General features: G+C 36.4%; 1 protein-coding gene across 2 annotated transcripts in view; it reads left to right on the forward strand.

Annotated features, from left to right (window-relative positions):
- The window catches only part of TFDP2 (transcription factor Dp-2), a 55456-nt gene extending 34792 nt beyond the window's left edge, over positions 1-20664 (forward strand). For both annotated transcript variants that reach the window (XM_080623403.1, XM_080623402.1), the window contains 8 exons: positions 1194-1241; positions 1796-1958; positions 2452-2595; positions 4791-4859; positions 6558-6709; positions 12716-12882; positions 18747-18852; positions 19733-20664. In XM_080623403.1, coding sequence (XP_080479529.1) covers positions 1194-1241; positions 1796-1958; positions 2452-2595; positions 4791-4859; positions 6558-6709; positions 12716-12882; positions 18747-18852; positions 19733-19916 — 1033 coding nt within the window. In that variant the 3' untranslated portion in view covers positions 19917-20664. The remainder of the gene's footprint in view (positions 1-1193; positions 1242-1795; positions 1959-2451; positions 2596-4790; positions 4860-6557; positions 6710-12715; positions 12883-18746; positions 18853-19732) is intronic.
- The last annotated feature ends 4378 nt before the right edge of the window (positions 20665-25042 follow it).

Consider the following 25042-nt stretch of genomic DNA (forward strand, 5'->3'; position numbering starts at 1 on the left):
CAAGCCTAAGAGGTGACCCCTTGCTGAAGACAGTTCCAGACGACCACAAACCCAGGCTCCTTGCTTTACCCGTTGTTTGCTCCTCTTCACACATTCCATGTTGTTCCCAAAATCAAATGAGACAAGAGCATGTTCACTGTCAGGTCTCCATACCACCTCCAGCAGCCTGGCTTCCAGTCCTGGGGCACCTCTCCTTTCATTTACTGCCAGTCCAGGTCCTCGTTGTACACAGGAACGCTGCAGCCCCTGCGCCAGCTGCAGCCAGCCCAAACCACATGGCCTGTGATGTTAAGCACCATGGACAGGGATTGCCGCGGACACAGATCCTGCAGTGCTGAGGAAGACGTCTACTGGTGGGTTCTGGTTTGTGCAACCAGATACATAAGGCTTTCATGGCATGGAGCTTCAAACCCCTAATTTTTGTTCAGCTCCCTTTTTTAGCATTGTCAAGTTTTAGCTGCGAAAGTATCTGCTGTGAGCCCTGGTTTTGAAATGGTAAGGTAACAATGTGAAGTAATATACTGCGAGCTCTTCAGTACTGTGTGCAGTGTATCACCTGCAAGAATAAAAGACAAGTTTGGAATAACACCTTCTGCAGTCTGCTTGCTGTAGATAATGAACAGAACTATAAGGAAATCGGCAATGACTGGTGACTGTTGCTCCTGTGCAGAATTCATCTCAACTACTTCCTCAGAGTACCGCTTTCAGCTCTGTATGCATCAGCTCTAATATGAACTGCTTAGTGTTTTGCCTTGTTTTTTGTTTAAAGATACCAAAACATTCAGTGTCCTGGAAATACAGGATAGATTTGTGCACTGTTTAAATGCATTTTTCTTCCAGAGGGAGAAATTTTAAATAGGAATTTTCAAAGGAGCCCAGCTTCTCCTTTTTGAAGAGATTTGGTTATCCATCTCGCTCACACCAGCACTTCCTATGGTTTCTGATGAAATGAGTTGCCTAAAATTATACAGGCAAAGCATGGTAAAATTGGGATTAGAAGTTCTATGGCAGTGATCTTAGAAAAACTAAAAAGTCTTGACCACCTCTCCTCACTTTTTGTCAAGCTCTGTGTGTGCCATTCTCCCCTTTTCAGTAAACAAATAAGAGTAAACATTAGGGCCCAAATACATTGATTTTGTTGGTCAAAATGTATAATGTGATTTTAATCTTAATTTTGAATTGTCTTTGCCTAGGGACAGAAAGCGGAGCCAAGAATTTATAGAGTCAGATTTTTCAGAAAGGTGAGTTTTATTAAACATGTATTTGATGCATACAGTCAGACTTTTTTTACTTCTTCAGATCTGCTCTGCAGAGAGATGGGAGTCATGTTCCCACTTCCACGTAAAAGCTCTGTGGTATGCTATTCCTTGTAGTTATAATTCATTACTCTTTGCTTTATTACTTTTCTATTTTAAGCACAAACATGAGTTGCCTATAAGTCTGGCTTCAAGCACTTAAACATCTTGTAAGGTCTTCCCCATTTTTTGCTTGTTCTTTTGTGAAACTACCTGGAGATGAATTACAAATGTAGTTTTCTAAGCATCAGCCCAGCAGTATGTGTTCAAGCATTATCCATGTAGCAATGGCTGAGAAAGGGGAAAGGATTCCAGTGCACTTTTTGCCAATATGAAAGAAATAAGAAGCTGATTCAAAAAAGCAGAACATCTTTATTTTTCATTTAGGTAGTACATGATGTCATCAGTTCTGATTCCTGTTGGAAAAAGTGGCCTTTTGCTGTGTTACAAAGTACCTTACTAACGTGATGTATTAAAACAATTTTTTTTTTTCCTTTCAGTAAGAGAAGCAAAAAAGGAGATAAAAATGGGAAGGGTCTGAGGCATTTTTCAATGAAAGTATGTGAAAAAGTTCAACGTAAAGGAACAACTTCGTACAATGAAGTTGCTGATGAGCTGGTATTGGAATTCACAAACTCTAACAGCCACCTAGCCACAGACTCGGTAAGCAAATACATGTGGAAGTGTGTTACACCATCAAAAAACTGGCTGGTTTATCATGGAATTGCGTCTCTTATGTTTCTGCATGGTCCTGCCACACCAGATACCTTCCTTCATTACTTAACTACTTCCAAAATATACTTACCCTCTGAAATTTAAAAATACAGAATTAAAATCAAGAATTGAACTCCCTCTAAATTAGAAGCAAATTAGAGAAGTATGACAAAGTAGTCAGGCTTCTCAACTGGAACAGACTTACCATTGTGTGACTGCTGCACAGAGGCTTCAAGCAGGCCTGAGGCTTCCATCTGCAACCAAACAGCTCACGTGGTACCCAAGTAGTAGCACCAATAAAGGCATCATGTTTTAATACCCCTCTGACCTGAACTGCCATTCTGGCTTTTTATCTTCTATGTATCTCTGAAGGATATGTTCCATCTCTTTTTCCTTTTTGAATTTTTTTATTGTACTTAATTCTGTATTGTTTTCTTAGCAGGCTTATGATCAGAAAAATATTAGGCGGAGAGTTTATGATGCCCTCAATGTCCTGATGGCAATGAACATAATTTCAAAAGAGAAGAAGGAAATCAGATGGATTGGCCTTCCCACAAACTCGGCTCAGGAATGTCAGAATCTAGAGGTAGGGTGAGGTAGATGGGAAATTTTGCATAGGTCAAAAGTTGTGATAATGGAGGTGCTCTACTTTAGGAGGGTTTTTTTTTTTTCCTCAGTTTGAACCTGATTGGTTTTGATTCTTGAACACTATGAAAATACCTCCTTTGATATTTGGATAAACTGAAAGGATATGTTTATGTATGCTTAGTGCAGTTTTGTGGAGTATACAACATGAAGTTTGGGGAAAAAACATACCTGCTTACCTTACAAAAATCAGGGAATGCTTTTAAGATTAAAGTCTGTAGTAGCCAGAATTAACCAGCAGAAAAGTCACAAGAATATATGGTGCAGTTATGCTTAGAAAATGGTATGTATTTAAAAGGAGACCAATTTTATATTCTTGTCTGTACTTGGAAATGCCATTCACAGGAAATGAAGTTGAAAAGTAATTCCTGCTAGGATGTTAAATACTACTTAAAAACTGACAGGGAAAAAAAAAAGGAAGTTTTACTTATTGGTGGTTTCCATTATTTCTCCAGCAGGCTGGGAGTTACTGTGTTTTTGTAAGGATGCCAGAATTCATATGCACAAATGTTGCTTGTCCTTCAGGCCAAATGCTCTCTAAATAAAAATCACAAGTTACTGTATGTAACTTGTTAAAAATCACAAGTTACTGTATGTAAGTGCAGCAGACTGCTGCACTGACTGTAAATACATCTTAATGTGTATTTTATTTGTGATACTTGTGGCATCAAATACCTTAAAAGGTGGGTAGGATACCTCTGCAATACAGAACAGTTATTTTTGTGCAAGTTAATTTACATCCGGTGTCATTCTAGATGTGGTAACAAAAAAGCTTTTACTGTCTGTCCAGTATAGCAACCTGGAAAATACATCCACCCAGCAAGCAGGCAGATGCTCAACCATTTTTCTTCAGGATTCTGTTTTTTAAAAAGCTACAGCTAAATGTACATTTTCACATTCATTCCAGTGAATGCACTATCTTAAGTATAGGTTATTGTTACAAATCTGGAACTTGAATTTCATTGTCTCATCTTATGCTTTTCACTGTTTCAGGCTCCAATTACATATGCACAAAATGGAAGCCAGGCGTAGTTTTTTAAAGTGTTGCTTCCTATGACATAACTGAAAAAAATAGAAAATAAAGCTGCATTTGCATGGTGTGAAAACCTGAATTAATTTTCTTCTTAAAGCTCTGTGAAGTGCGAACTCTTCTTCATGTGTTCTTCCATAATAAGATTACCAGTACAAAAATGAGAAATCAGTACAAAAAAGCTTGTTATATAGAAACCATGTCTAAATTAGAATCTGTACTGTGTACTGGTTTTGGGAGTCCATGTTTGTCCCAGCAAAGAAAGTCATCTGCTGCGCTCTGAAGGAAACTTTAAGAGGGGGTGGGGGTCCACAAAGCACCACTGTAAATAAAATAGGGGAGTTTAGTTTTGACAGACTGCATCGTTTACTAGGGTTGCCCCAGGGCACTATTTAAAGTGTCCTTAGTTGTCTCTGCAGTGTCAGTAGTCATTGGAGCCATTGCTGTCCTGAACACCGCATATTTAGGTTGAATACAGCTTTGCCCCTCAAACTAGCATTAAAAGAACTGTTGCAAGAAATGAAATCTGTGCTCATGTAGATATTTTACCTCTACGCCCTTTTGTTGCTGAAATCTTGTTAGTTTAAGCAAGTCTCAAATAAGTAGTCTAAACAAAAAGTGTTCTCTGGAGAGATGCAGGTGATGATCCTGAGCACAGTCTCCACACATTGATGTCTAATAGCTTGCAGCCAGAAGAACAGTGGAAGGGATGTGCACAATTCCAAAAGAGTAGGGGGCAGGATGGAAAAAAAGGAACCAACCAACTAATCCCAAAGCACCCCTTCCTCAAGCATTTAGTTTGGTACTAATTGGCATTCAGTGCACAATACAAAAGAGGAGGAATGGAAAGGACACAAGTTTATCTATTGACCTGTTTAATGGAGAAACTCCTGTGGCTGTGCAATTAGTCTGTTCTGAAAAATAACACAATATATGGCAAATGGGTAGGCCTGAAAAGACTTCGCGGTTTACTTACTGTGCCCTGGAATCCGCCACCATTTTTAAAGAAAGCGTGAATTTATGTGAGGCTGTAAAGCCTCTTCAGTTTGGCACACTGGAACAAACAAGGTAACCAAGTAAATATCTTTATGCATTTATATTTTAAGATAGAAAAACAGAAGCGGATTGAAAGGATAAAACAGAAGCGAGCCCAACTACAAGAACTGCTGCTGCAGGTATACTTAATTATTTTTTCTATAAATGAAATCACCAAGTTCTGATCTGACATACTAGAACTTCTTAAGTTCTTCCTAGATTTATTTAGCAGCTATGATATACTATGGAGAAAAGTTTCATGCTGTGACCTTCCTGGCTTCTAGTAGGGGTACCTCTTACCTTCACTCTCTGGTCTATGTTTACTACAGTGAACAGGCATGCTGCTGCAGCTGTGTGCCACAAGCGTTTTCTTAGTGTTCTGAAGGTCTGTCAACATTAGTGGGAATGGGAACACCTTGCAACTGCTTCCACTGACTCAAAGTCCCACCCCAGAGTTTGCTTCTTGGATAGTTCTTGCAGAAAATTTCTCTCTGATTCTAAGCAACAAAATTTACAACGCAACAATGTGTGTAATTAGTAGAGAGTTGCTTTGGAGCAGACAGACACTTCCGGATCTTTAGAGTAGGAAATCCAACTCTTACCTTCTGACATGCTCCTTTGAGATGACTTAGATTTTGGCTTTGATTGCAGAAATTTATTTCAAATGCATCTTTGCTTATAAAGTGAAATTTTCTAAATAGCTAGAAGCATCTTAAGAGTTTTGATCTGTGAAGACTTTCAGTAATTTAATGCATTTGGGCTTTTTAATGAGGTTACGGGCAATAAGGCTATTTTTTTTTTTTCCTGGTATAACTGTATTGATACAATTTTCATGTAATTAGCTATATCCTGAAACTTCTAAATATCTAATGCTTCATGTTTTGTCAGCAAAAACTGTTTCTCTACTTAGGGTACAATTCTGTCTGTCTGACCTAATAAATTAGCAGCTTCTGTAACAGTAACATGAAATTATCCTGGTGACAGTAAGGCAACTCAGGCCCTCTTAACTATTAGTCTGAAAATGACAGAGTTGGACTCCTTTACTGTCTGCAACTGTCATTATTTTCTTGATTATGTTCATTGTCAAATGGTTTACAAGTGCTTTGGGATTCTGTCTATCCATCTTCCCCTTAAGTGAAGTAAGTAGTGCCTCAAACTGGGTAAGCTACATTGACTTCCAATCCCTCAAATAACATCTCCCAAACCCACACGTTTTCATACATACGCAGTCAGAGATAACAGCAAGGGAGCTGTGTCATGAACAGCACCTGTTTAAAAACTTTTAGAGGAGAATTTCAAAACTAACTTTTCTGAGAGAGAAAAGAGGGAGGTGGATGAGAAGGGGAGGAGAATACAGGTCCTGGGAAGTGCGAAATATTGGCATTTCTGGTAATTTTTTTTTATTATTTTTTCAGTGTATTTTTTTATTATCCAGTGAATTTATTTTTTCAGTATATTCAGGTTTTTATTTTATATTTTTATTTTTTAAGTAGCCCCCCAATGTGAGGTAGTTGTGCATATAATGTAACAATGCCTCCAGTGCCTTTTTGAAGGGCACGGGGAACCATTCTTCACCAAGCTTTATTTTGTTGCTCCTGTCTTTGTTTCTCCTCTGGGGACTGGGAGTGGGACACAGCCGTTAGGAGCTGTGTGAGAAGCTAATGTTTAACTTCTGTTCCTGGTGAGCCACACTAGTGCAGACAGGGAGTCAGACTACAACTTACCTTTTGACAGAAAGTTCCTGGAGCTGTTGAGAGTTGGTAAATAAGAGCTTGTGAATTTCCACACTGATGTCTTCTATTTGTTTGTCAGTGATCATTTTCTCTTTCTTTTTACAGCAAATAGCATTTAAAAACTTGGTACAAAGAAATCAGCAAAATGAACAACGAAATCAAGGCCCTCCAGCTTTGAACTCCACAATACAGCTGCCTTTCTTAATAGTCAACACTAGCAAAAGAACAGTTATAGACTGCAGCATATCAAGTGATAAGTGAGTGTTTATGGAATCAATTTTTAGAACTATATTTTCTTTGTAAATGGAATTTTTATTAGAACAAATCAGAGAACTTACTCAAACTAAGTGAATTAAATATGCTATTGTCGCTTCAAGGGGGTGTTTTCTTTTAGCTTCTTTTTTTTGTTTTGGTTTGGTTTCTTTATATATGTATATATATTATATAATATATAATGTCATATATATTATGTTATATATTATATATATTGTAACACATATATGCAATACATACAAGTCAATATATGAATACATAATCACAGTACCAAATACTAATATAATGAATATTACATTAACATATTAATAAAAATTTAAATAGTATTATAACAATGTATAATATGTAATATATATTTTATAGAATCTAATATATTTATAATATACATTATAATAGATACTTTTAATTGATATCAAATGATTATATATGCTTTATATGTTACAAATTATTATAATTATTATATTCTATTATTATAGAATATTACCTATTATAGCATAAAATTATCATGTGACATGATATGATTATAATATATATGATAAAATATATAACATATAATGTCTTAATGTATGCATTAATATGTAAATAAGCAAATATTAAGTATTAATATATTATATATATTTAAATATGTATGACAGAATATATCATATAGTATAATATGTAATCTATAGTATGTGTAATTATAATATTTAAAAGTTATATATTTTAATATCTATAATATAGTAAAATATTAATATAGGAATATATTCAGATTTATTTATATATAATATTGTATATTATGTGTAATTATGTAACTTTACATGTGTGATAAGATTTATTATATGTCTATAACATATATAGAATATATGTATGATAACATGTTATATATTAAACACATAACATATATGTTATAAACATGTATGCATGTAATATATGTTTATATATGTTTATAACATATATAGAATATAGATTCTATACCAATATAATGTATGCTATAATATGTATTTATATAATATCTCCTATATTATGACATATTATAAATTATATATATTAGTCTATATTAATATATAAAATATATTTATATCTAATATTAATATATAAGCATATAGACATATGATAAATATCATATAAGATAGAATATAAATTATATATTATACTATATATCTATTAAATATATGCTATATATGATATCTTATATATTACATTATGACATATATATTTGTGTTATGTGTCATATATAATTTATATTATGTATATAAGATTGTACAGTATATGTAGAATGTATTATATATATGTAATTATATATATTATGTATAAAATTTAGTATAGGTTTATATGCTTATATATTAACAGATATTATAAAAAATTAGTATATTAATATAGAATAATATTTACAATATAATGTAATATATAATAGCTATATAAATATGAGACATCAAGATACCAGTTAAATATTAATAGAAATATTACATTAAATTTTTATATTAATAAGTTTGTAATGTATGTATACTATATAATGTATTTTTTAGTAATACTCAGTATATAAATATAATTATTGATATCAATAAATTTTGATGTTATACTATATATTAATGAATATATTATGTATGGTATATAGTGAAATATGTACGATATATATGTCATATATATGGTATTATATATTATAGATCTTACACATATAATATATACACACACATATATACATATTATATATATCTAAAACCAAACCAAAACCAACAAAAAAACTAAAAACACCTCCCTGAAGTGACAATAGCTAATGTAAATTACTTCTAGTAAACTATATATATAAAAAATATGGTATGTTTATCAACGTTGCCTTACAGCCACTAGTTAAAACAGGCTGACTTTCACTGTTTCAAAAGGCACTTCAGACTGACATTTCAAAGAGCATTCACTACACAGAAATAACTGAATAGAACTCTATGCTAGGGTAGCACTAGTATGTGTTAGTGCTTCTGAATTCATATTTCTAATGGGCCATAAATGTATTTAGTCAGAAACACAAGGTGGTCCATTGTAACACTAAAGTAAAAGCCTGGAGGTGATAGTAATAACTTTATTAGTTATTTATAGTAATAGCAGCAAGGTGTAGCTGACCCTTTGAAGGGAAAAAAAGGAAGGATATAATACAGAAATTTGAAATACTGCCTTTGTAAGCAAATTGATAAAGTTGCACTAATTAATCTGAAAATCTTCCACTTACATACTTCTGGCTGCTTATGCTCTTCATCCCATGAAAATATAGCTGGAAGTATGAAGTACTGTTATGCTAACTCTTAATCAGATCACAGTTTATTAGCTGAAAACAGCTGGTTCTGCCTTAATACTGAAGATTACAGCCTTCACTTGGTGCTATTCAAATCCCGTTTTGAACTTGAATTCCATTAACGTGGCAAAATAGACAGTCTCTAGTAACCTAACTACAAATGTGCAAAAGCAATATTATTAAAAGTCGAATTTTTGTAGAAAATTTGGCTGAAGTCCAGTACTTTCTGTGACAAAACTTTAGGAATACTTCCATTTATGCGGTATTTCAGCAAGTTGGAATTTTAGGAATTTTAGGTTCTATATTGATTTAGCTTGACTGTACCCTTATTTTATCAGCATACTATGCAGTTCTCACTGCACTTTAAACAATGCTTTCCGTTTAGGTTTGAGGTTGTTAAAAAGTTCAGTAGTTTCATACTGAAGCTTCAGAACTGCTGATTTAAAGTTGTCAGAGATTAACCTGGAAATTGGGATCTAGAGAAGGTTAACACATGGCTCCAGTTTAAAACTGTAAGAAAACAGTACTACTAAGAATGAACACACCAAAATGATTTAAGCTGTTGATACTTCATTTTATATAACCCAGCTTCAGTATTGCTGTCATCTGGAGATCATTAAGTGTACAACCCAAATTAAACAAGCTCTCCACTGTGGTTGTTTGTGCAACTGATTAGTGACAACAGCAGTGTGTAGATAAACAGTGGCAGAAACTGCTTGTGTTTAAAGCACTGTTACATTGATCTGCTAACTAAAGCAGTTGGCAAAAGTGGTCACTTTCATTTGTCCAAAGTAATTCTGTAATTTATTAGTGTTTGTGCTGCCTAACTGGTCAGCTTGAGTGCCTGCCCTTTAAGGTCAGTTAATAATCCACTGCTTAAAGGGCTTCCATTCCTTCTCCCAAATAACATTCGTGTATGTTATCAACACCGGCTGGTTGATATTTATAATGCCACAGCAGGTGATGTTAAAGTCCAATGAACGGATAATCTCATAGCATTTGCTACTCAAAACTGTATTTCCAGAGGATCTTCTAAAATAATTGCTTGGAAAAATGGTACATATAAAGGGGACTTAGCATCATGAGGAACATAGGTTTGTGTCTCCTAAGGTTTTTCCTATGCAAGAACAGGCTTGATCTAGCCAAAACAGGATGAAATTTCTCATATGCAAAACAAAGAGGTTGAGGTTCCTGGGCAAGTTTTGTTTAGAGTTTGAGAAGGCAGGCAGCCGGATGTCAAGCAGCATACTGGGAATGGCATTTCTGAAGCTGGTGTCAAGAAAAGCAGAGTCTGAAGATAAAATAGTTAAAAATTACATTGAAAAGATGAGGCACCTGAACAAGTAAGTCCCATTTAAAGAGGAAAAAAATGTATTTATGTATATGGTGCCTCTATATAAATGCTGTAGGTTTTGGGGAAAAGGAGAAAATAAATAAAAAAGAACCAGAATACCTAGTTTTAAACAAGCATTCAAACACAATAGAGGTAATCACGAATGTGGAAAATTAGAACATGTCGCTTTTAATGGGAAATGCAGAGGATTTTGCCATTGGACATACAATACTATATGTGAACGTAAGCATGTAGAAAGTAAGCTCTTGTACCCTTAGAGAAAGAATTGCCTGCAAGAGCAGAAACTCCAGATTAAATTAATTGTTGATCAAATTTGCACTTACCTTGGGAAGGGACAGGAACTGTACCCAAACTTCACATTCACAGCATTGACCTCTGGAGTGATCTTTTCGCACTGAATTGTAAGATGGCAGCCCAGTAGATCATTCTATGAGAACAAAAATGGATTTCTCAATAACAGCCAAAACAATGCTGGGAATTGTTAGCAAAACCAGTAAGGAATAGAATGTAAAACTAGATGTGTATAGTGCTTTCATATCTGGAATACTATATCCTCTCTTGTTCTTGGAAAAAGTGTAGCATTAACCAGGAGAGAGACACAGGAGGGCAGCAGGAATTAATAAGGCTACAAAAAAGCTTTCACAGAAGGAACAGATGGACTCCGTGGCCTAGAAAAAGAGAGGACAGTGGATTCACAGGTTTCTGTAAAAATCATGGATGACATGGAGTGTATGCACAGAAAACACCTGGACACAGTTGCTTATTAAAGTTAAGAGACAAGAGCAGATACCAGGTGCTAGGTTATAGACAAAAGGAATGTAAGTGGTTTTGTAACAGTCAGTCTATGCAAATCACAGCATTTGATGTTGCTCATGCCAAAAGTTTCTGTACATTCTAAAAGGGGTCACATCAAGTCCCTGACAGAAAATCCTCGAATAGATCTTAACAGAAGAAGTGGAGGAAGTGCAGGAACTTCCTACATCAGGGGCTGCAGGTTGCTGGAGACCATATCTGGGGAAGTACTACTGTAAGTCTTGTTTGGAAACTTGAAGGGGGATGGAAAGGAGTTTGGCTCCTTTCTAACATCTAGTATTTGGCCACAACAGCTGGGAGGAGAAAGCCAGATCTATCAGTAAATACAGTCTTTAATCCTGTACCATAAAAGCTGAATTCAGTTATAACTTAGTTACTACACAGCTTGCTGGTAGAAACTTGGTATGACACTGTTCTCCCATCCCCTGTTTGTGTAAACATAATTACTTGACTTCAGGTGCACCAGTCCAGGTAGCAGGAACATCATTGTACCAATTAAAAGGTACAATGACATCTTATTTTCCCTTTTGATGTTGTTATGCTTAAATAAGCACAGGTGCATAAGCAATAGGTTTTACAGATAATACTGTGTAAGTCACGAAAGAGATGATGCCTGTAACTGACAGTTACACCTAGTTCCAAGCATGTAGATTACTAGATGAAAATGTTGTGCCTAAGCACAAAAGATTCAACTTTTCCAAACTTACCGGATCCAAGAAAATTAGTATTTAAAGAAAAAGAAAAAAAAAATCTGCATGTGACATGAGCTTGGAGAGCTAATGGAAGACCCACTTATCTTTTAAAGACTGTCTCTCACAGATGGGTTGCTTTTCCAGGCATAAAGGTTTTGTTAGCAGAAAAGGAGGCACTGGGAGCCAGCCTGTATTGTGATCCCTGGACCAGGGCTGTCCAGGCATTTAATAGCCTGTGCTCAGAGCATAAGGCCAGTCACCACAGGTGCCCCTGCTTTTCTTCAAGCTATCTTAAGTTTAAATCACTATTTCCACTTTTATATGCAATGAAAAGCATTCTGAGAGTCCTGCAGCAGAAATGGTAGGTTGTGAACATAAAGGACTTAGAACAGACTGCTTTGCTAGCTACATCCAAAAATGCAAAACTAGACCAAGGTAAATAGGTCACTTCACAGGAGGAGTGCCGCACATTAGAACAGAAAATGAAATGTACAAGAAGCAAAACCAAAATACTTATTTTGGTGACAGGGCTGCAGATGACCTTTAAAAATACTGGATTTAGTACAAGTGAAGGTTCATGTTTAATAAGGCCTCCCTCTTCCCCTTTGAATCTGTTTAATGAGGTAGAAAACTTCAGACTTCCTGCAGTGGTAAAGTTACTTTAATTGAGAAAGTGCTATTTTACACCCCATAGGCATGCCAGTAACAGAAGCAGAAGAGAAAAAGCATTTGCTGCACTTTTTCTTCCCTTAAGGACCCTTTGCAGATAATAAAGGATCGGGATACTTACCTCAATGCAGGATGAACAGGCAAAACCCACATAGCTGTGCTCTTTTCAAGCCATCTCACTTTGACTTTTCACATGCAGATTTGAATACCTCTTTAATTTCGATAACACTTTTGAGATTCATGATGACAGTGAGGTGCTGAAGAGAATGGGAATGTCCTTTGGGCTCGAGTCAGGCAAATGCTCAGCTGAGGACCTAAGAACTGCAAAATCACTGGTGCCCAAAGCTTTAGAAGGCTACATCACAGGTAAGTTATAGATGAGACTTTTACATTCCTGATCAAATTCAAAACATTAGTTAACTGAAGCAAATTTAATGATATCAACCCACATAAGTACGTAACAGTTGAAGTTTTGTGGGAGCTAGTAGGGTTGGTACAGAAACCAGTTCTTTTACAGGTCATTTTGGAAGGTTTATCATAGTTGTCCTGTAAATTTAATTCACACTGATCTATAACAACAAACTTCTGAGTGAATTGTATTATGAAGAAGTTATTTCTTAAATAGCTGAACTGACACCAAGGTCAGATTTTCATGGATTAATACTAATTTTTCATAACACTGGATGAATGAAGGAGCAGACCGGAAGGCAGCTCCTCCAAAGTTGAGGAGGAAAAGGAAAGAAAAACAGCATCTTAAAGTGAGTGAATGTAATCTACAAGTGACTCCCAAGCAGCAAGGTTCCACCTGAGAACAGAGCTGCTCTAAATAAAGCAAAAAGCTCCAAAGAGTTGCAGGACAAGAGTCTCACATTGAGGCTTTTACCTCCCCTAGTCACACTGCTCGAACAGGTCACGCTTAATAGGCTCAAATCTTAGTTGCTGGACTAGAGCTGCTAAAATTTGTAATCACTCCTTTAGTTACTGTCAGACTGTGTTCTTCTTGCTCTGCCCAAGCTTAAAAGTAGGCCAGTATTTTCTCAAGTTTCTGGAGGGACTTCATCTGTAAGGGAAGTGTTACCCAAGGAATTAACTGTATGCACACCTTCATTTTTGAAGAAGGGAGGAGCAAAGCTATTGCCTTGACTTCTCTGCTAATGAGGCTTTAATCTTGATTAAACTACAGTAGTATAAAAGTCTGTCTTTCACATAGCTACGCTGGACACTTCAAACATTTGACTTTTTAATTTTACTAAAGGTGATTCCCTTCTGGTGGCAACACTTAATCTTTATGTAAGGATAATTTAAAATGCAGGCTTTATATTAATGCTGTTTTGTTTTGCTAAGGATAATATAGTTAAGTAGTCAGGAAGCTGAACATGTGGGTTTGTGTGTCCTTGATTTTACTATGCGAGAGAATTAAGAATTAAAGAGTTGCTTAAAATTTGTGATATGAAAACACTGCTGGATGTAAATTAGAACTCATTTACATTCACTAAGATCAGTACATTCTAAATGGCTTAACATTCCAAACTACATCAAATGTGCTTATGTTTATCAAGGCTTGTTTGCATTTTCCTGGTCCCCTTGTGCTGTGGGTTTCAAAACTAAGATTTAATTTTTTAACTTCAGTCAATTTTGAAATTGCCCCCCCAAGTCTTTATAAGGCTGCACTGATGTCAAAAAGAGAGGTTGAAAGAAAATTTGTTCCTTGCTGGTTCATTCAACTGAAAATTACCTACCACATTTACCACCAATGTGAAAAAAGGGGAAAGGAGCAGAACCCACATCTTTTAACAGTGATGCAGTGTTCAGGTTACTTAACTGTGCCTGTCTGTCAAGGAACAAACTAAAATTTCTGTTCCGTTTTAAACCTGCATTAATTTCTTTTCAGAGAACAGGGTTGCTTTACATTTGCAAAAAACCCTGTGTCATTATGCTATATACCAAATAAAACCAGCTTTAATGATTAAAGTGATAAATGTCTAAACTAGTGCTTAGTAGGTCATTTTAGTTTGTTTTGAAAAAAATTTAGTCACACCAAGTACTGCTGGTGGGGTTTTTATTGAAAGCAGTAAAGGCAAAACAACCATTATGTTCCTGTGCAAGTAAGAAACAAATAGTGCTCTGTTTCAAAGAAACTAACCTGAAAAGAACAGATTTGAAGATAGCTTATCCTTAAAGAACATTGTGATTATTTCTCTAGTAGCAGACCAGTAGCCAGAAACCCGGTCACTAGAAATGTATTGATTTTATATTTTACTTAAAACGCACTGAGGTGAGTAATGTACTCTGCAGACAAGCTTCAGCTTGTGAAAAAATTAGTCCAGAAGTGTTACTGGAGTATATATATTTATTTTTCAAGGTTTCTTCTATCTGTTGCTTGCTACTTAATTGCACAAATCTATATCTAAGAGTGTGAACTGCATAGTACGTGTTTCTAATGGCAGTAACTGACATAAGGGAAACTGATTTAAATGTTTTACACAATACTTGAAACCCCAACATTTGCCCAATTGTGAATATTTCGGTTAAGTCTAGCTAGCCATTTTAACTTCAACAGTCTTCAGATGTTGTTTCTTACACTGCAAGGACAGTGAAACAGAAGGCTCATCACTGGTTTCTAGACTTTATGGTTACTTCTGTAGCTGTCATGATGGCACTGTTAAGTACCTTGACTTCAATTACTGCTATACAAGAAGAGCAAATCAAGATCTCTTATTTATTCACTGGGTCAATTTATTACATTCAAGATTAAAGTTCTCCCAAATGAGCTGAATCTGTGGACTCAACTGCTGTAGAAACCAGTCCTGTTCTAGCACATGTAAGCAGGCAAGTCATTTCCCATACAATGTTAGTTTGACCATAGCCTCGTCATGTTTTGGTTTTGTTTTTTTGTTTGTGTGGGGTTTTTTTGGGTTTTTTTTTTTGGGTTTTTTTTTTTTTTTTTCAGATTATTACTGACTTCCAAACACTTAACAATAGCTTGTCCTGTAATTCTTGCTAACAGGGTTGGAGAAGCAGTTGCAAGAATCCAAATCTCAACTAGTTCAATGAAAGAAATTTAAAATCAACAAAAAAAACTTGGACCATCTCAGCTTTAAAAGAAAAAGTTACTTCTAGAAACATTAAACATGCCAAATAATTTGCTTGGAACTGCTGAACTGATATATCAAAGCCTTTTAGTGTATTCTGTTTGCAAGGAGGATGTGTTTTAGCCATTCTTCAAGTGCCCTAATTTGATATACTTGATGAACTAAGTAGGTAATCCAGAAAAAGCGATGGACATAAAGTAGACCACACTACAGCCTTCTTACTGTGGAAGGAGCAGTGTTATTTCTCATATGATACTTGCACCAGCTTAAGATGCACACCAGGGTCACATTCCTAATTGTGCATTCCTGCCCATTTCTTAATTTTGACAGTTACTTTCCTCTGTCCTCCTTATGAGCTGGTTCAGGGTACTAAACTGTAGGTTCTTTATCTGGCAGAGACCTTTCTGACAATGCAGCATGTTGAAATGGCTAGCTAAGGGCTCATACCAGAACAGTTCAAGTAAAAAGGGAGTGAGATTGCTGGATGAGCTGAAATACGCCACTGATTGAGACAAGCATAAACTCTTGTAGAACCATATCCAGAGAACTATCTTGTGCCTTTTAAGCCATGCATATAGTAGAGGTATTTAATGCAAATTCAGGTCTGGTGTTTGTCAGCTGAGTCCTGACTTCTAGTAATGAGACTACAGCTAAATATTTTGAGGTACTAATACTTGTGGTAACAACCCCTCACTTGTATGTATCTCACTAAGGCAGTGAGCAGATAAAGGGGTACAGTTTAGGACCTCTAGTTTACAACACTTTTTTTTTTTTCTTCTACCCTGCATGAGGAAATGCTTTGCTGTCTTCTACCTGCGTAACAAGCCTTGACTGGCAATGGGCTGGAGTTGGAACTGAAGAGATAAAAGTACTACGGAATGAACGAGCTTGTTTGGCCATCAGCAATAATCCTGTGCAGCACTTTCACTTTTGCATTAATTACTAAGGCTATTGATGATGTTCCTTTAGAGCCTTCTCATATAAAGAATATATTTCTGCCAGGGATATCTGCTGCAAGATATGCCTGTCCGTAATAAGGGTGCCACTCTTAGATTGGCCTGTACCACCTTGGGAAGGTTTTTCCAAGCTGCTTTCCCTGGTTCACAGGTGTAGCTATTAGTAACTTGTCTGTTCTGCTAGAAGTAGTAAGTCTTTTCATTGTAGGCAGACTTCTATTTTAACAGTGCTCTTCAGACAGGAAATGGCTTCTTAAACTTTAAAACTTCTTTTCCCTGGCTCCTCAGAGCCCACTGGAAAATACAATTAAAAGACAATGAAAGTACAAGGCAGAGATAGGCATCTATGAACCTTCTTTCTGCCTTATGTGTAAAATCCAAACTTTCCTTCACCTTGCTCTTCACAAAGAAGTTAACTAGCTATTATCCCACAGTGTTAATAAAATGCAATGTTACTAGCAGCAACTTGTTATTCTCCTGAAATATTAAACATGTAAACACAGGTACATCCCTTCAAAAGACCAGGAAACAACCCTGTGATACCTCTCTAATCCACTTTATTAACCTAAATACCATACATTCATTCTAAATGGTTCAGGCTCTTCCTGCAAAGACAAGAGGAGGCTGTCAGAATGCGTTCTCTGTAAAAACAAACCTGCATTTATGGCAATCTTAATGAAAGCCATCCAGCTATGCCCATGTTTAACTATTCTCATCCATCCCATCCTCAGAGATCACCCTAAAGCTGCCACTTAGTATTTTCTGTCATGTTCTAAAGGCTGTTGAAAGGAATATTGACCTTGCTAGCCTTGCCTTATACCATGGCATTTAAATACCTCACTGCTAATGGGTCTCCACAGCACAAAACAAGGTAGCATGTGGATCCCAGTGGATGGTGAGCGAATTTCTGTGGTTGTGACAATCTGCTCAGAACAGTCCCATGGTAGGCTATAGGCTGGCAAATCTCAAGGAGCCAAAGCTTAACAAGAACACAAACAAGAAAGCATATGTAACAGTTATTCCTCTTGTCTGCTGTTACAGAACAATTCTAGGTAAAATACAAATAGTGCAATCCAATTTTTACTGCCATCATGCTGTACAGAACAGGTTTGGTTAGGCATAGCAAATAACAGTAAGGACAGTAACTTCTGGTTTAATGCATCCAGCTGGAACCACGTGCAAGCACCATGGAGACGAACTAGACAGTCTGGATAATTCATTTCAATTTGAACTTTGTGTTGAGATGGAATTTGGGTAGTCTATACAAACATCTTATCTAAGAAAGAAGTTAAAACCACATAGACACACCCCCAAAAAATATCCCATGTGTACTTGGGTCAATGGACTAGTTTTGCTGATTCTCTTAGCAGAAATGTGCATAACTAGAAACAAGTGACTGGCATTACTTGCTACAGAATTTGAAAATGGGTTCTATGAGGGTTGTAAGTAACCCACTCATGCGTCAGAGGGCTTCCAACAAACTACCTCAAGGAATTCTGCAGTACTGCAAGGCCATTTTAGTCCTAAAATTTCCTTCCCCTGCGGATGAGACTTACCCCTCACACATGCAGTGTACAACAGGATCTCTCTTTCATATTCTTGGCACGTGACCTCTGACATGGTGTGTTCACATCCACAGCTAATCCATCAGAACAGATTAGGAGGCTGCATTACAGCCAGCTGTGAGACTACCAAATTGAAAGTGCCTTTGGCCATCAGAACACACACAACTGAAAAACACCTACTGCCTTGATGATGGGTTCACTGCAGTATCTCCAGTCCTGACAAGTACAATTCCATTTACACCTTCACCAAGCACAACAGCAAAGGCACTTGGAGCTCTTAGGGCATAGGATCAAGCTGTACAACCTCCAAGACTCTTTCAGGTACCTGTGATGGCATGTGGCCACTGGCAAGGGTCATCCGCAGTGTCAACCCTCTTCAAGCAGAGGGGAGAGTTTCATAGAAATAACCACAACTGTGAGTGTGAGGGAGTGCAAGGCTTGAGTGTATCCACAAACACTGGGGAGTGTATGTACAGATTTATAATTTCAGCTTGGTTAAACAGGACACATCTACAGTTTAAGGAATCTTAACTGCAAAGAGAATGTGAAGTTTAAGATAGTAAAGGGAAGAAAAATATCAATTAGCTATCATAAATACAATGATACTTTTCTTCTAGATATGTCATCAGGATTTTCGTGGATAAACCAAGGGTTACTTTCAAGTTCAGCACAAGCGGGTTCACACATAGAGGTAGCAGGAGGCACTTCTGATGCTAAATCAAGGTAAATAAAATAATTTTAAGTCAAAGATAGTGGTATATGCTTGTGATGCTTCAATAACCTCACTATTTCATATCATTTATATGCAGGTAATGAAATGTTTTCTGTATGGTTGAGTTTTGATTGTAAATGAGTCTTATTCTGTCTTCCTTTATAATTACATTTGAAAGGTCAAATCAACATGTTTTGAATTTTGAACGTATTAGCTATTTTGTATCTATGTTTCAAAAGAATATAATCACTTTCAAGCCCTTATTATAATGACAGAATTCCCCTGATTAACCTTAAATACCTGCCTGGGCATGGACTACAAATAGTTTATTACACATAGAACAAAGCCTGATAATACTCCTAAAGAACGCAGGAGGATGTTTGGTGTCTAAATACACTACTGCTTAAGCTATCATGAAAGAATTTTAATCCACACAGTCTAATCATAATTTTAAATCAAAAACCAAGCACAAAACACCACCACCAACAAAAATCCAATGCAAAAAATACATAACGACTGTGCTTTGGTTGGAGGTTACCTGCACCTTAAAAAACAGAAAGAGAGATCACTCTGAAACAGGTTCTTCCTCATGGCATTTAACAGTTGAATTTCATATCCAAACATTTCTGTGTATTGAAAAAACTGTGAGGGATTTATTTTTTTAACTTTATTCAGCTTAAGCAACTCTACTAGTTGGTTATGAAAAAAATAAAAAAAACAACAAACCACCCAACAATCTTTTATGTTACTTTAATACTTTAGCTGTTTTCATAACTATTAGCTATGTTTAATGTTGATAGCGTTTCTTTAACTAAAGGAAAAGCTGAGGTCAGAAAGCTTAAAACTTCATCTGAAATCCTCTAAACTTCACCATTTCTGTTGTTTTAATAGTGAGAATCCAGGGTTGTGTTTGGATGCTGAAGTGGCCTTAGCAACTGGGCAGTTTCTTGCTCCAAGCAGTCAACAGTCCAGCAGTGCGACATCACGCTACTCAGAATCACGGGGAGAAACTCCATGCTCATTCAATGATGAGGATGAAGAGGATGAAGATGATGATTCGTCCTCCCCAGAATAAGGACAGTAGAAAATGGAATATACAAAATGCTGCTCAGATATTCCTAGTGGGAGCTCCTGTTTGGATTTCACTGAAGTTTCAGCTACAGCTGAAATTGAAAACTTTCTGTACCCGAACAGAGTGACACGCAGACACAGAGTGATGTGGGGTTTGTCAACTATAACCAAGGAAAAGAACAGAGTCCCCTGGAGATTTGGTGAAGTAAACATCAAATTCACATTTTCCATTTTGGGACATACTCAAATCTCTGTCTTTCTCTTATCTTTACCAGATGGAAAGGAAAACAGCATCAGTCAACAAATGTTGGTTCTCGCATTGTCTTTTGGCTGTGCTACTTTTAGAAAAAGGGGGAGCAAGAGCACACACAGATGTGCTGAAATAGCTATTTAAAACTATCTCATATGAAGATTGTTCTAGGGAAAGGGGGCTGTTAGAATGTTTGCTTTTTTCTGTTCAACTTGCTGTATAGAAGATTCCTAAGTAATATAAATTGCGACAAAATGAATCTTGAAATAGTTTAATCCATTTTAGATACTCTAAAATTAACATTAGTATGTCTCTTTTGAAAGGATCATATGTTCATTTATACTGCAGACCTAATTTATTATAAGTGATTATTCTTAGCCATTATTAAACAGTCAGGATAAAAACAGCAGTATTCTCTGCACCAGCTTTTTTCAAGGAAAAGAATTGTATTTCTAGATTATAGGTATCCTGTAGAGCTTTTCCTTTACTGTTCTAACTTTATAATCCCTTTGATTTTATAGCACTTTTTTTTTTTAAAGAGGATCTCAGGCAGCGTGTTTTCAAGGCAGTGTCTTCAAATTCAGGATGGGCACGTCACAGAGCTGCTAAAGCTGTATGTTGAGGTTCTTAGGAAAAAAATTAAATTTCAACAATACATCATTTCTTGTTTTGCATTCTGGTCATCTTAGATTAGGACAGACTGACTTTCTTACCATTAACTTCTGTTGCACTCACCTTGATGCACCTTTAAAAATAGTAGTATCAAAATACCACTTCTCAAAATAATGTGTAGCTCAACTTACACAACATGAATCCCATTTCAGCCCTTAATTTAGATTTGTAACAGGATGCTCAGTGTTCTAAAATTAACATCACATACAACCATCAAGACCTTATTTTAAAAAACTCTTCAGAAACAGAGCAGAATACACTGTACATGTACTTCTCCCATGGTTTTCTAACATCCAGTATTTTAACTAGTCTTGAAGTTAACCATTTCTAATTAGGTTAAAATAGCATTACTTCTTTTTAGTTTTTATATTGTATGTAAATAGCTGACCTGTTTCTAAGTACCACTGTATTAGCTGTCAGAGCTCAACAGGGTTGGCTCTGTTATTTAGTTATGAGATTAGGCAGCTTGTCATACTGTTATTTGCTTGAGCAACGGCAGCAAACTGTTACCCCTGGACTGCTGTGACCAGTACTCTCAGCACAACATGGGGCATGTCCATGTCATCTTCCACAGATGAACATGCACTCAAGCCAGCCATATCCAAAAGCACCAAGCCTGAGCAAGTGGGGTAAATGGAGGCTGCAGCTAAAAAGCTACCTGGCTGTCAGGCAAAAGAGCTAACACAGGCCTAGCTATGTAGAGGACAGGTAAAACTGCAAGGAGCAGACAAGCACATCTGCAATGTTTACAATAAAAATTAAAGCATCCACATAGAAACTCTTCACAGGTAATCAAACTCCTGCATTTGAGGTAGTCTGGGTGACACCATTGATTCAGTCTACCTCTTGACTGAGCAAGCAGAGCTGTCTAGCTTACACAAATGAGTTGCAAACACACAAACTAAAAGAATTCTTACACACCTACCACATTACTCTCTGGGCAAGACTGTTAAAGACTGTCCTGTGCTCATGTCTCACAGGCAACACCAGACTAAGGGATTTACATCACTTCACTTCAACCAAATCTGTAACGCTACCTCTATACGAAGAAAAGCTTTACAAATAAAAAATAATATTCTTGCTGAGAGAGTCAATGTAATTAACTGAAGTGGCTCACTTTTGAAATAAGAGAATGTAACATACTCCACATATATTACTATGGAATTGTCAGCTCCATGAATGATATTTCATTTAAACAGATAGATAATTGGTTTTATTCTTGAAAACCCATTGGTTTGTCAAAAACTGTCCTTTCAATCAGCTTTCAATAAAGAGGGCAGACCAAAGATACCTGATACAGGAACTTTTTAAGAGGGAAACATTTTCTGAAGTTATATATATCCCCCCCCCCCAAGCAATACAATAGGGACATATTTAACTTTATGATCTCTTCACATTTCCCACTCAAGATCTGTGTGAAAAGAAAAACCAGCAAACCACTAAACAATTGCTAAAGAGGAGCACTTTGAACTATAAGAACCTGGCAAAAAAGGCTTCCTGCCCAGAAGTTGAATGTGTTATATTAGCAGTCAGTGTGCTTTCTGCTTTATAGGAGGAACTTCAGTGATATCTTCCTTCCATTGCTGTCCATTCCGTTCAGAGCAGCAGACTGCACAGCTATTTGCTTTCTGGCAAACTTCAAGCTATCAACTTAAAAAAGAAACCTAAAGAAATCTAGGAGCATGCTACATTTATTTAGACAGTTGAACCAAGACTTTAAAAGTTATTTTTCCTGAACTAGTTGAATACAAAGGACAAAACAAGTTAGAACATTTAGAAGAGACTTCAAAAGGAAATTATTTCCTTGGGATTTGTTATGCCAAGTTCCAGTTGAGGATGAAGTTCAACTACAGCACTGCAGTCTTGTGGTTACACTGAAGTCTGGGAACTAGAATTTTGGGTCTTCTCCAGCCACATTCACTTGTTTATGATCTTAGGCAAGCCTTTCAATCATTCCAGTTGATCTTGGCTGATATAAAAAAAATGAAAACCTAACCCACCCAGAACACCACAGGTAACTGCAGGACCTCACAAAATGAAGATGTTGCATCTGAAATGAGCTCTGAGCATTATGAGTAACAAGGGGATTGAGAATATTAAGTAACCACACAGCTCCCACCAAGCTAATGGCAGGAGTTGTGCTCAGTTGCTTCAACATGCCAGCCATCCCTTCTTTTGAAAGCCAGCAGTGGATATTTTCCAGAGTAAAACAGTTATTAGGAAGACTGGGCTTCCCATTTGTTCCATTCAGTTGTTACCATCTTCTCCTGTCTCGTGCAATACCCCTGACATTCACTGATAGGAAACAAGGAGCAAATGGTACTAAATGGCATCTCTTATGAGACAAGGTTAACATTTAAATTTTCATACAAATTCTATTTAATGTAAATTTTAAGTGACATGTTTTTGTGTCTTGAAACACTATTTCTTGGTTATACATTCAGAAAGCACTTGGTTGCAAGCAATAGAATGCTACCTGTAAATGCTCTTTTATATGTTGCAGTAAACGGCTTTACTTCTGGACTTACTTTATAGTGCTTAAAAAAAACCCCAAAACCCAAAAAAACCCAAAACCAACTGAATGTGACTTGTCAGCACCACAAGCTAGATGAAAGTAATCCAAGTAGAATACAGCATTTTCTATTATGTGGATATCTGACACAGTGTTTGTGCATTCTGGTTTCTTTCATTGTATTAAAGTGTGCCAGTCTTTTCAGTTGAACACTGGATTTGAGGGCAGCAATCCACCTAATCTAAGAAAGTGTGTGTATTTAAGCAAAGACTAAAGCAAATTATACTAGTTTAACTGAAGGTATGATTTCAACTAACTAACTTCATTAAACCTAGTACCAGCCACACTGTAGATATGTCCATCTCGGTTAAGGGTTTTGTTTAGTTCTTTTAAACTATAACTTGAAATACTCCTAATCCTTTTGAGCAGTTGGAAATTGCCGAGTATGCAGAATACCCACAGAGGAACATGTGCTGATCAACTAGGTCAGCCTGAAGTAACATTATGTAAGAAGGCCTAATCAAATTTTGAACATCCCCCCTGCCCTTTTTTTCCTTTTTTTTTTTAATTAATTAATTTATTTTTTAAGAAAAACAAAGCCCTCAAGCTCAGACATAAAACAATACTGGAATTTAGAATTCCACACTGAAGGTTTCAAATGTCAAGTGCTCTTTCTTCTGACTACAGCCACCAGTTTAATTCAAGAGCATTGTTGAAACTTAATTACACTCAGACACTGGGCAGTGCTCATTTTTATAATTAACTGGCTCTTTTTAGCTGAAAATATTCCAGGTAGTTTATTGAGAAGACTTACTTTCCTTTTAGTGAGTTGAAAGATGTTTGGGTTTTGGATTCATTTAAAAACAAAGCAATAACCACAGGGTATAGTATATAGTAAACAAACCAAAACAAGTTATCTCTTGACTGACCCACCTAATTTATATCTTTCCATTACAAAAGTCTCTCAGGAATAAATAAGATAGAATGAAGCTGGGAAAAGACTATAGGAGCTTTTTAAACTTTTGATTTTAAAAATCCTAGTTATAGTCAAGACTTTGAGGTGACAGCCTTCTGCTTACTACAAGCTGGCTTGATTTTAAATGAGGAAATGCTGCAGGTCAGTTACTACAAGGCCTGGCATATTTTATAGCTGAAGGCATCTCAACCTTCGGCACTGGGAAATGGTTCCTCTTGTAGCATTACTGATGAGCAAAGAAGAGGCAAGGATCCTTGTGCTGTTTATTGAGGTTTTGGGTTTTGAAATATGCCACTTCTTGAATTTTCGCCTATGTCTGTAAAGCACCAAGTTATTCGTAACTTTTGATTATCACACACCTGCCCTTGCAAGCACATTAACAGCTCTAAATACTTAGCTTTCTCCTGGCAGCTGTTCACACAACCAAATCCTGACACTGTGAAACTTCCTGAAACTCTCATTCCTTAGACTTAACCAAATTCTGAGATCAGATTATCTCTTTCTTATTTAGCTGTTACAGAATTTAGCCTAGTGAGTGTTTTTAAGAGACTGTGAGTAACTGTTTTCCCCTGGACCCAGGTATATTGCCAAAAAATGCTCCACAACCAGCATTACTCTTAAGTTGTTCATTCTCTCTCCTAAGTATTAAGCATTCTTTCAAGTCACTGTACAGCTGCTCATACAAGTACCTCTTATCTCATTTAACCTAATTACTTGAGC

The sequence above is a fragment of the Psittacula echo genome, assembly GCF_963264785.1.
Source record: "Psittacula echo genome assembly, chromosome: 7".
NCBI lineage: Eukaryota > Metazoa > Chordata > Aves > Psittaciformes > Psittacidae > Psittacula > Psittacula echo.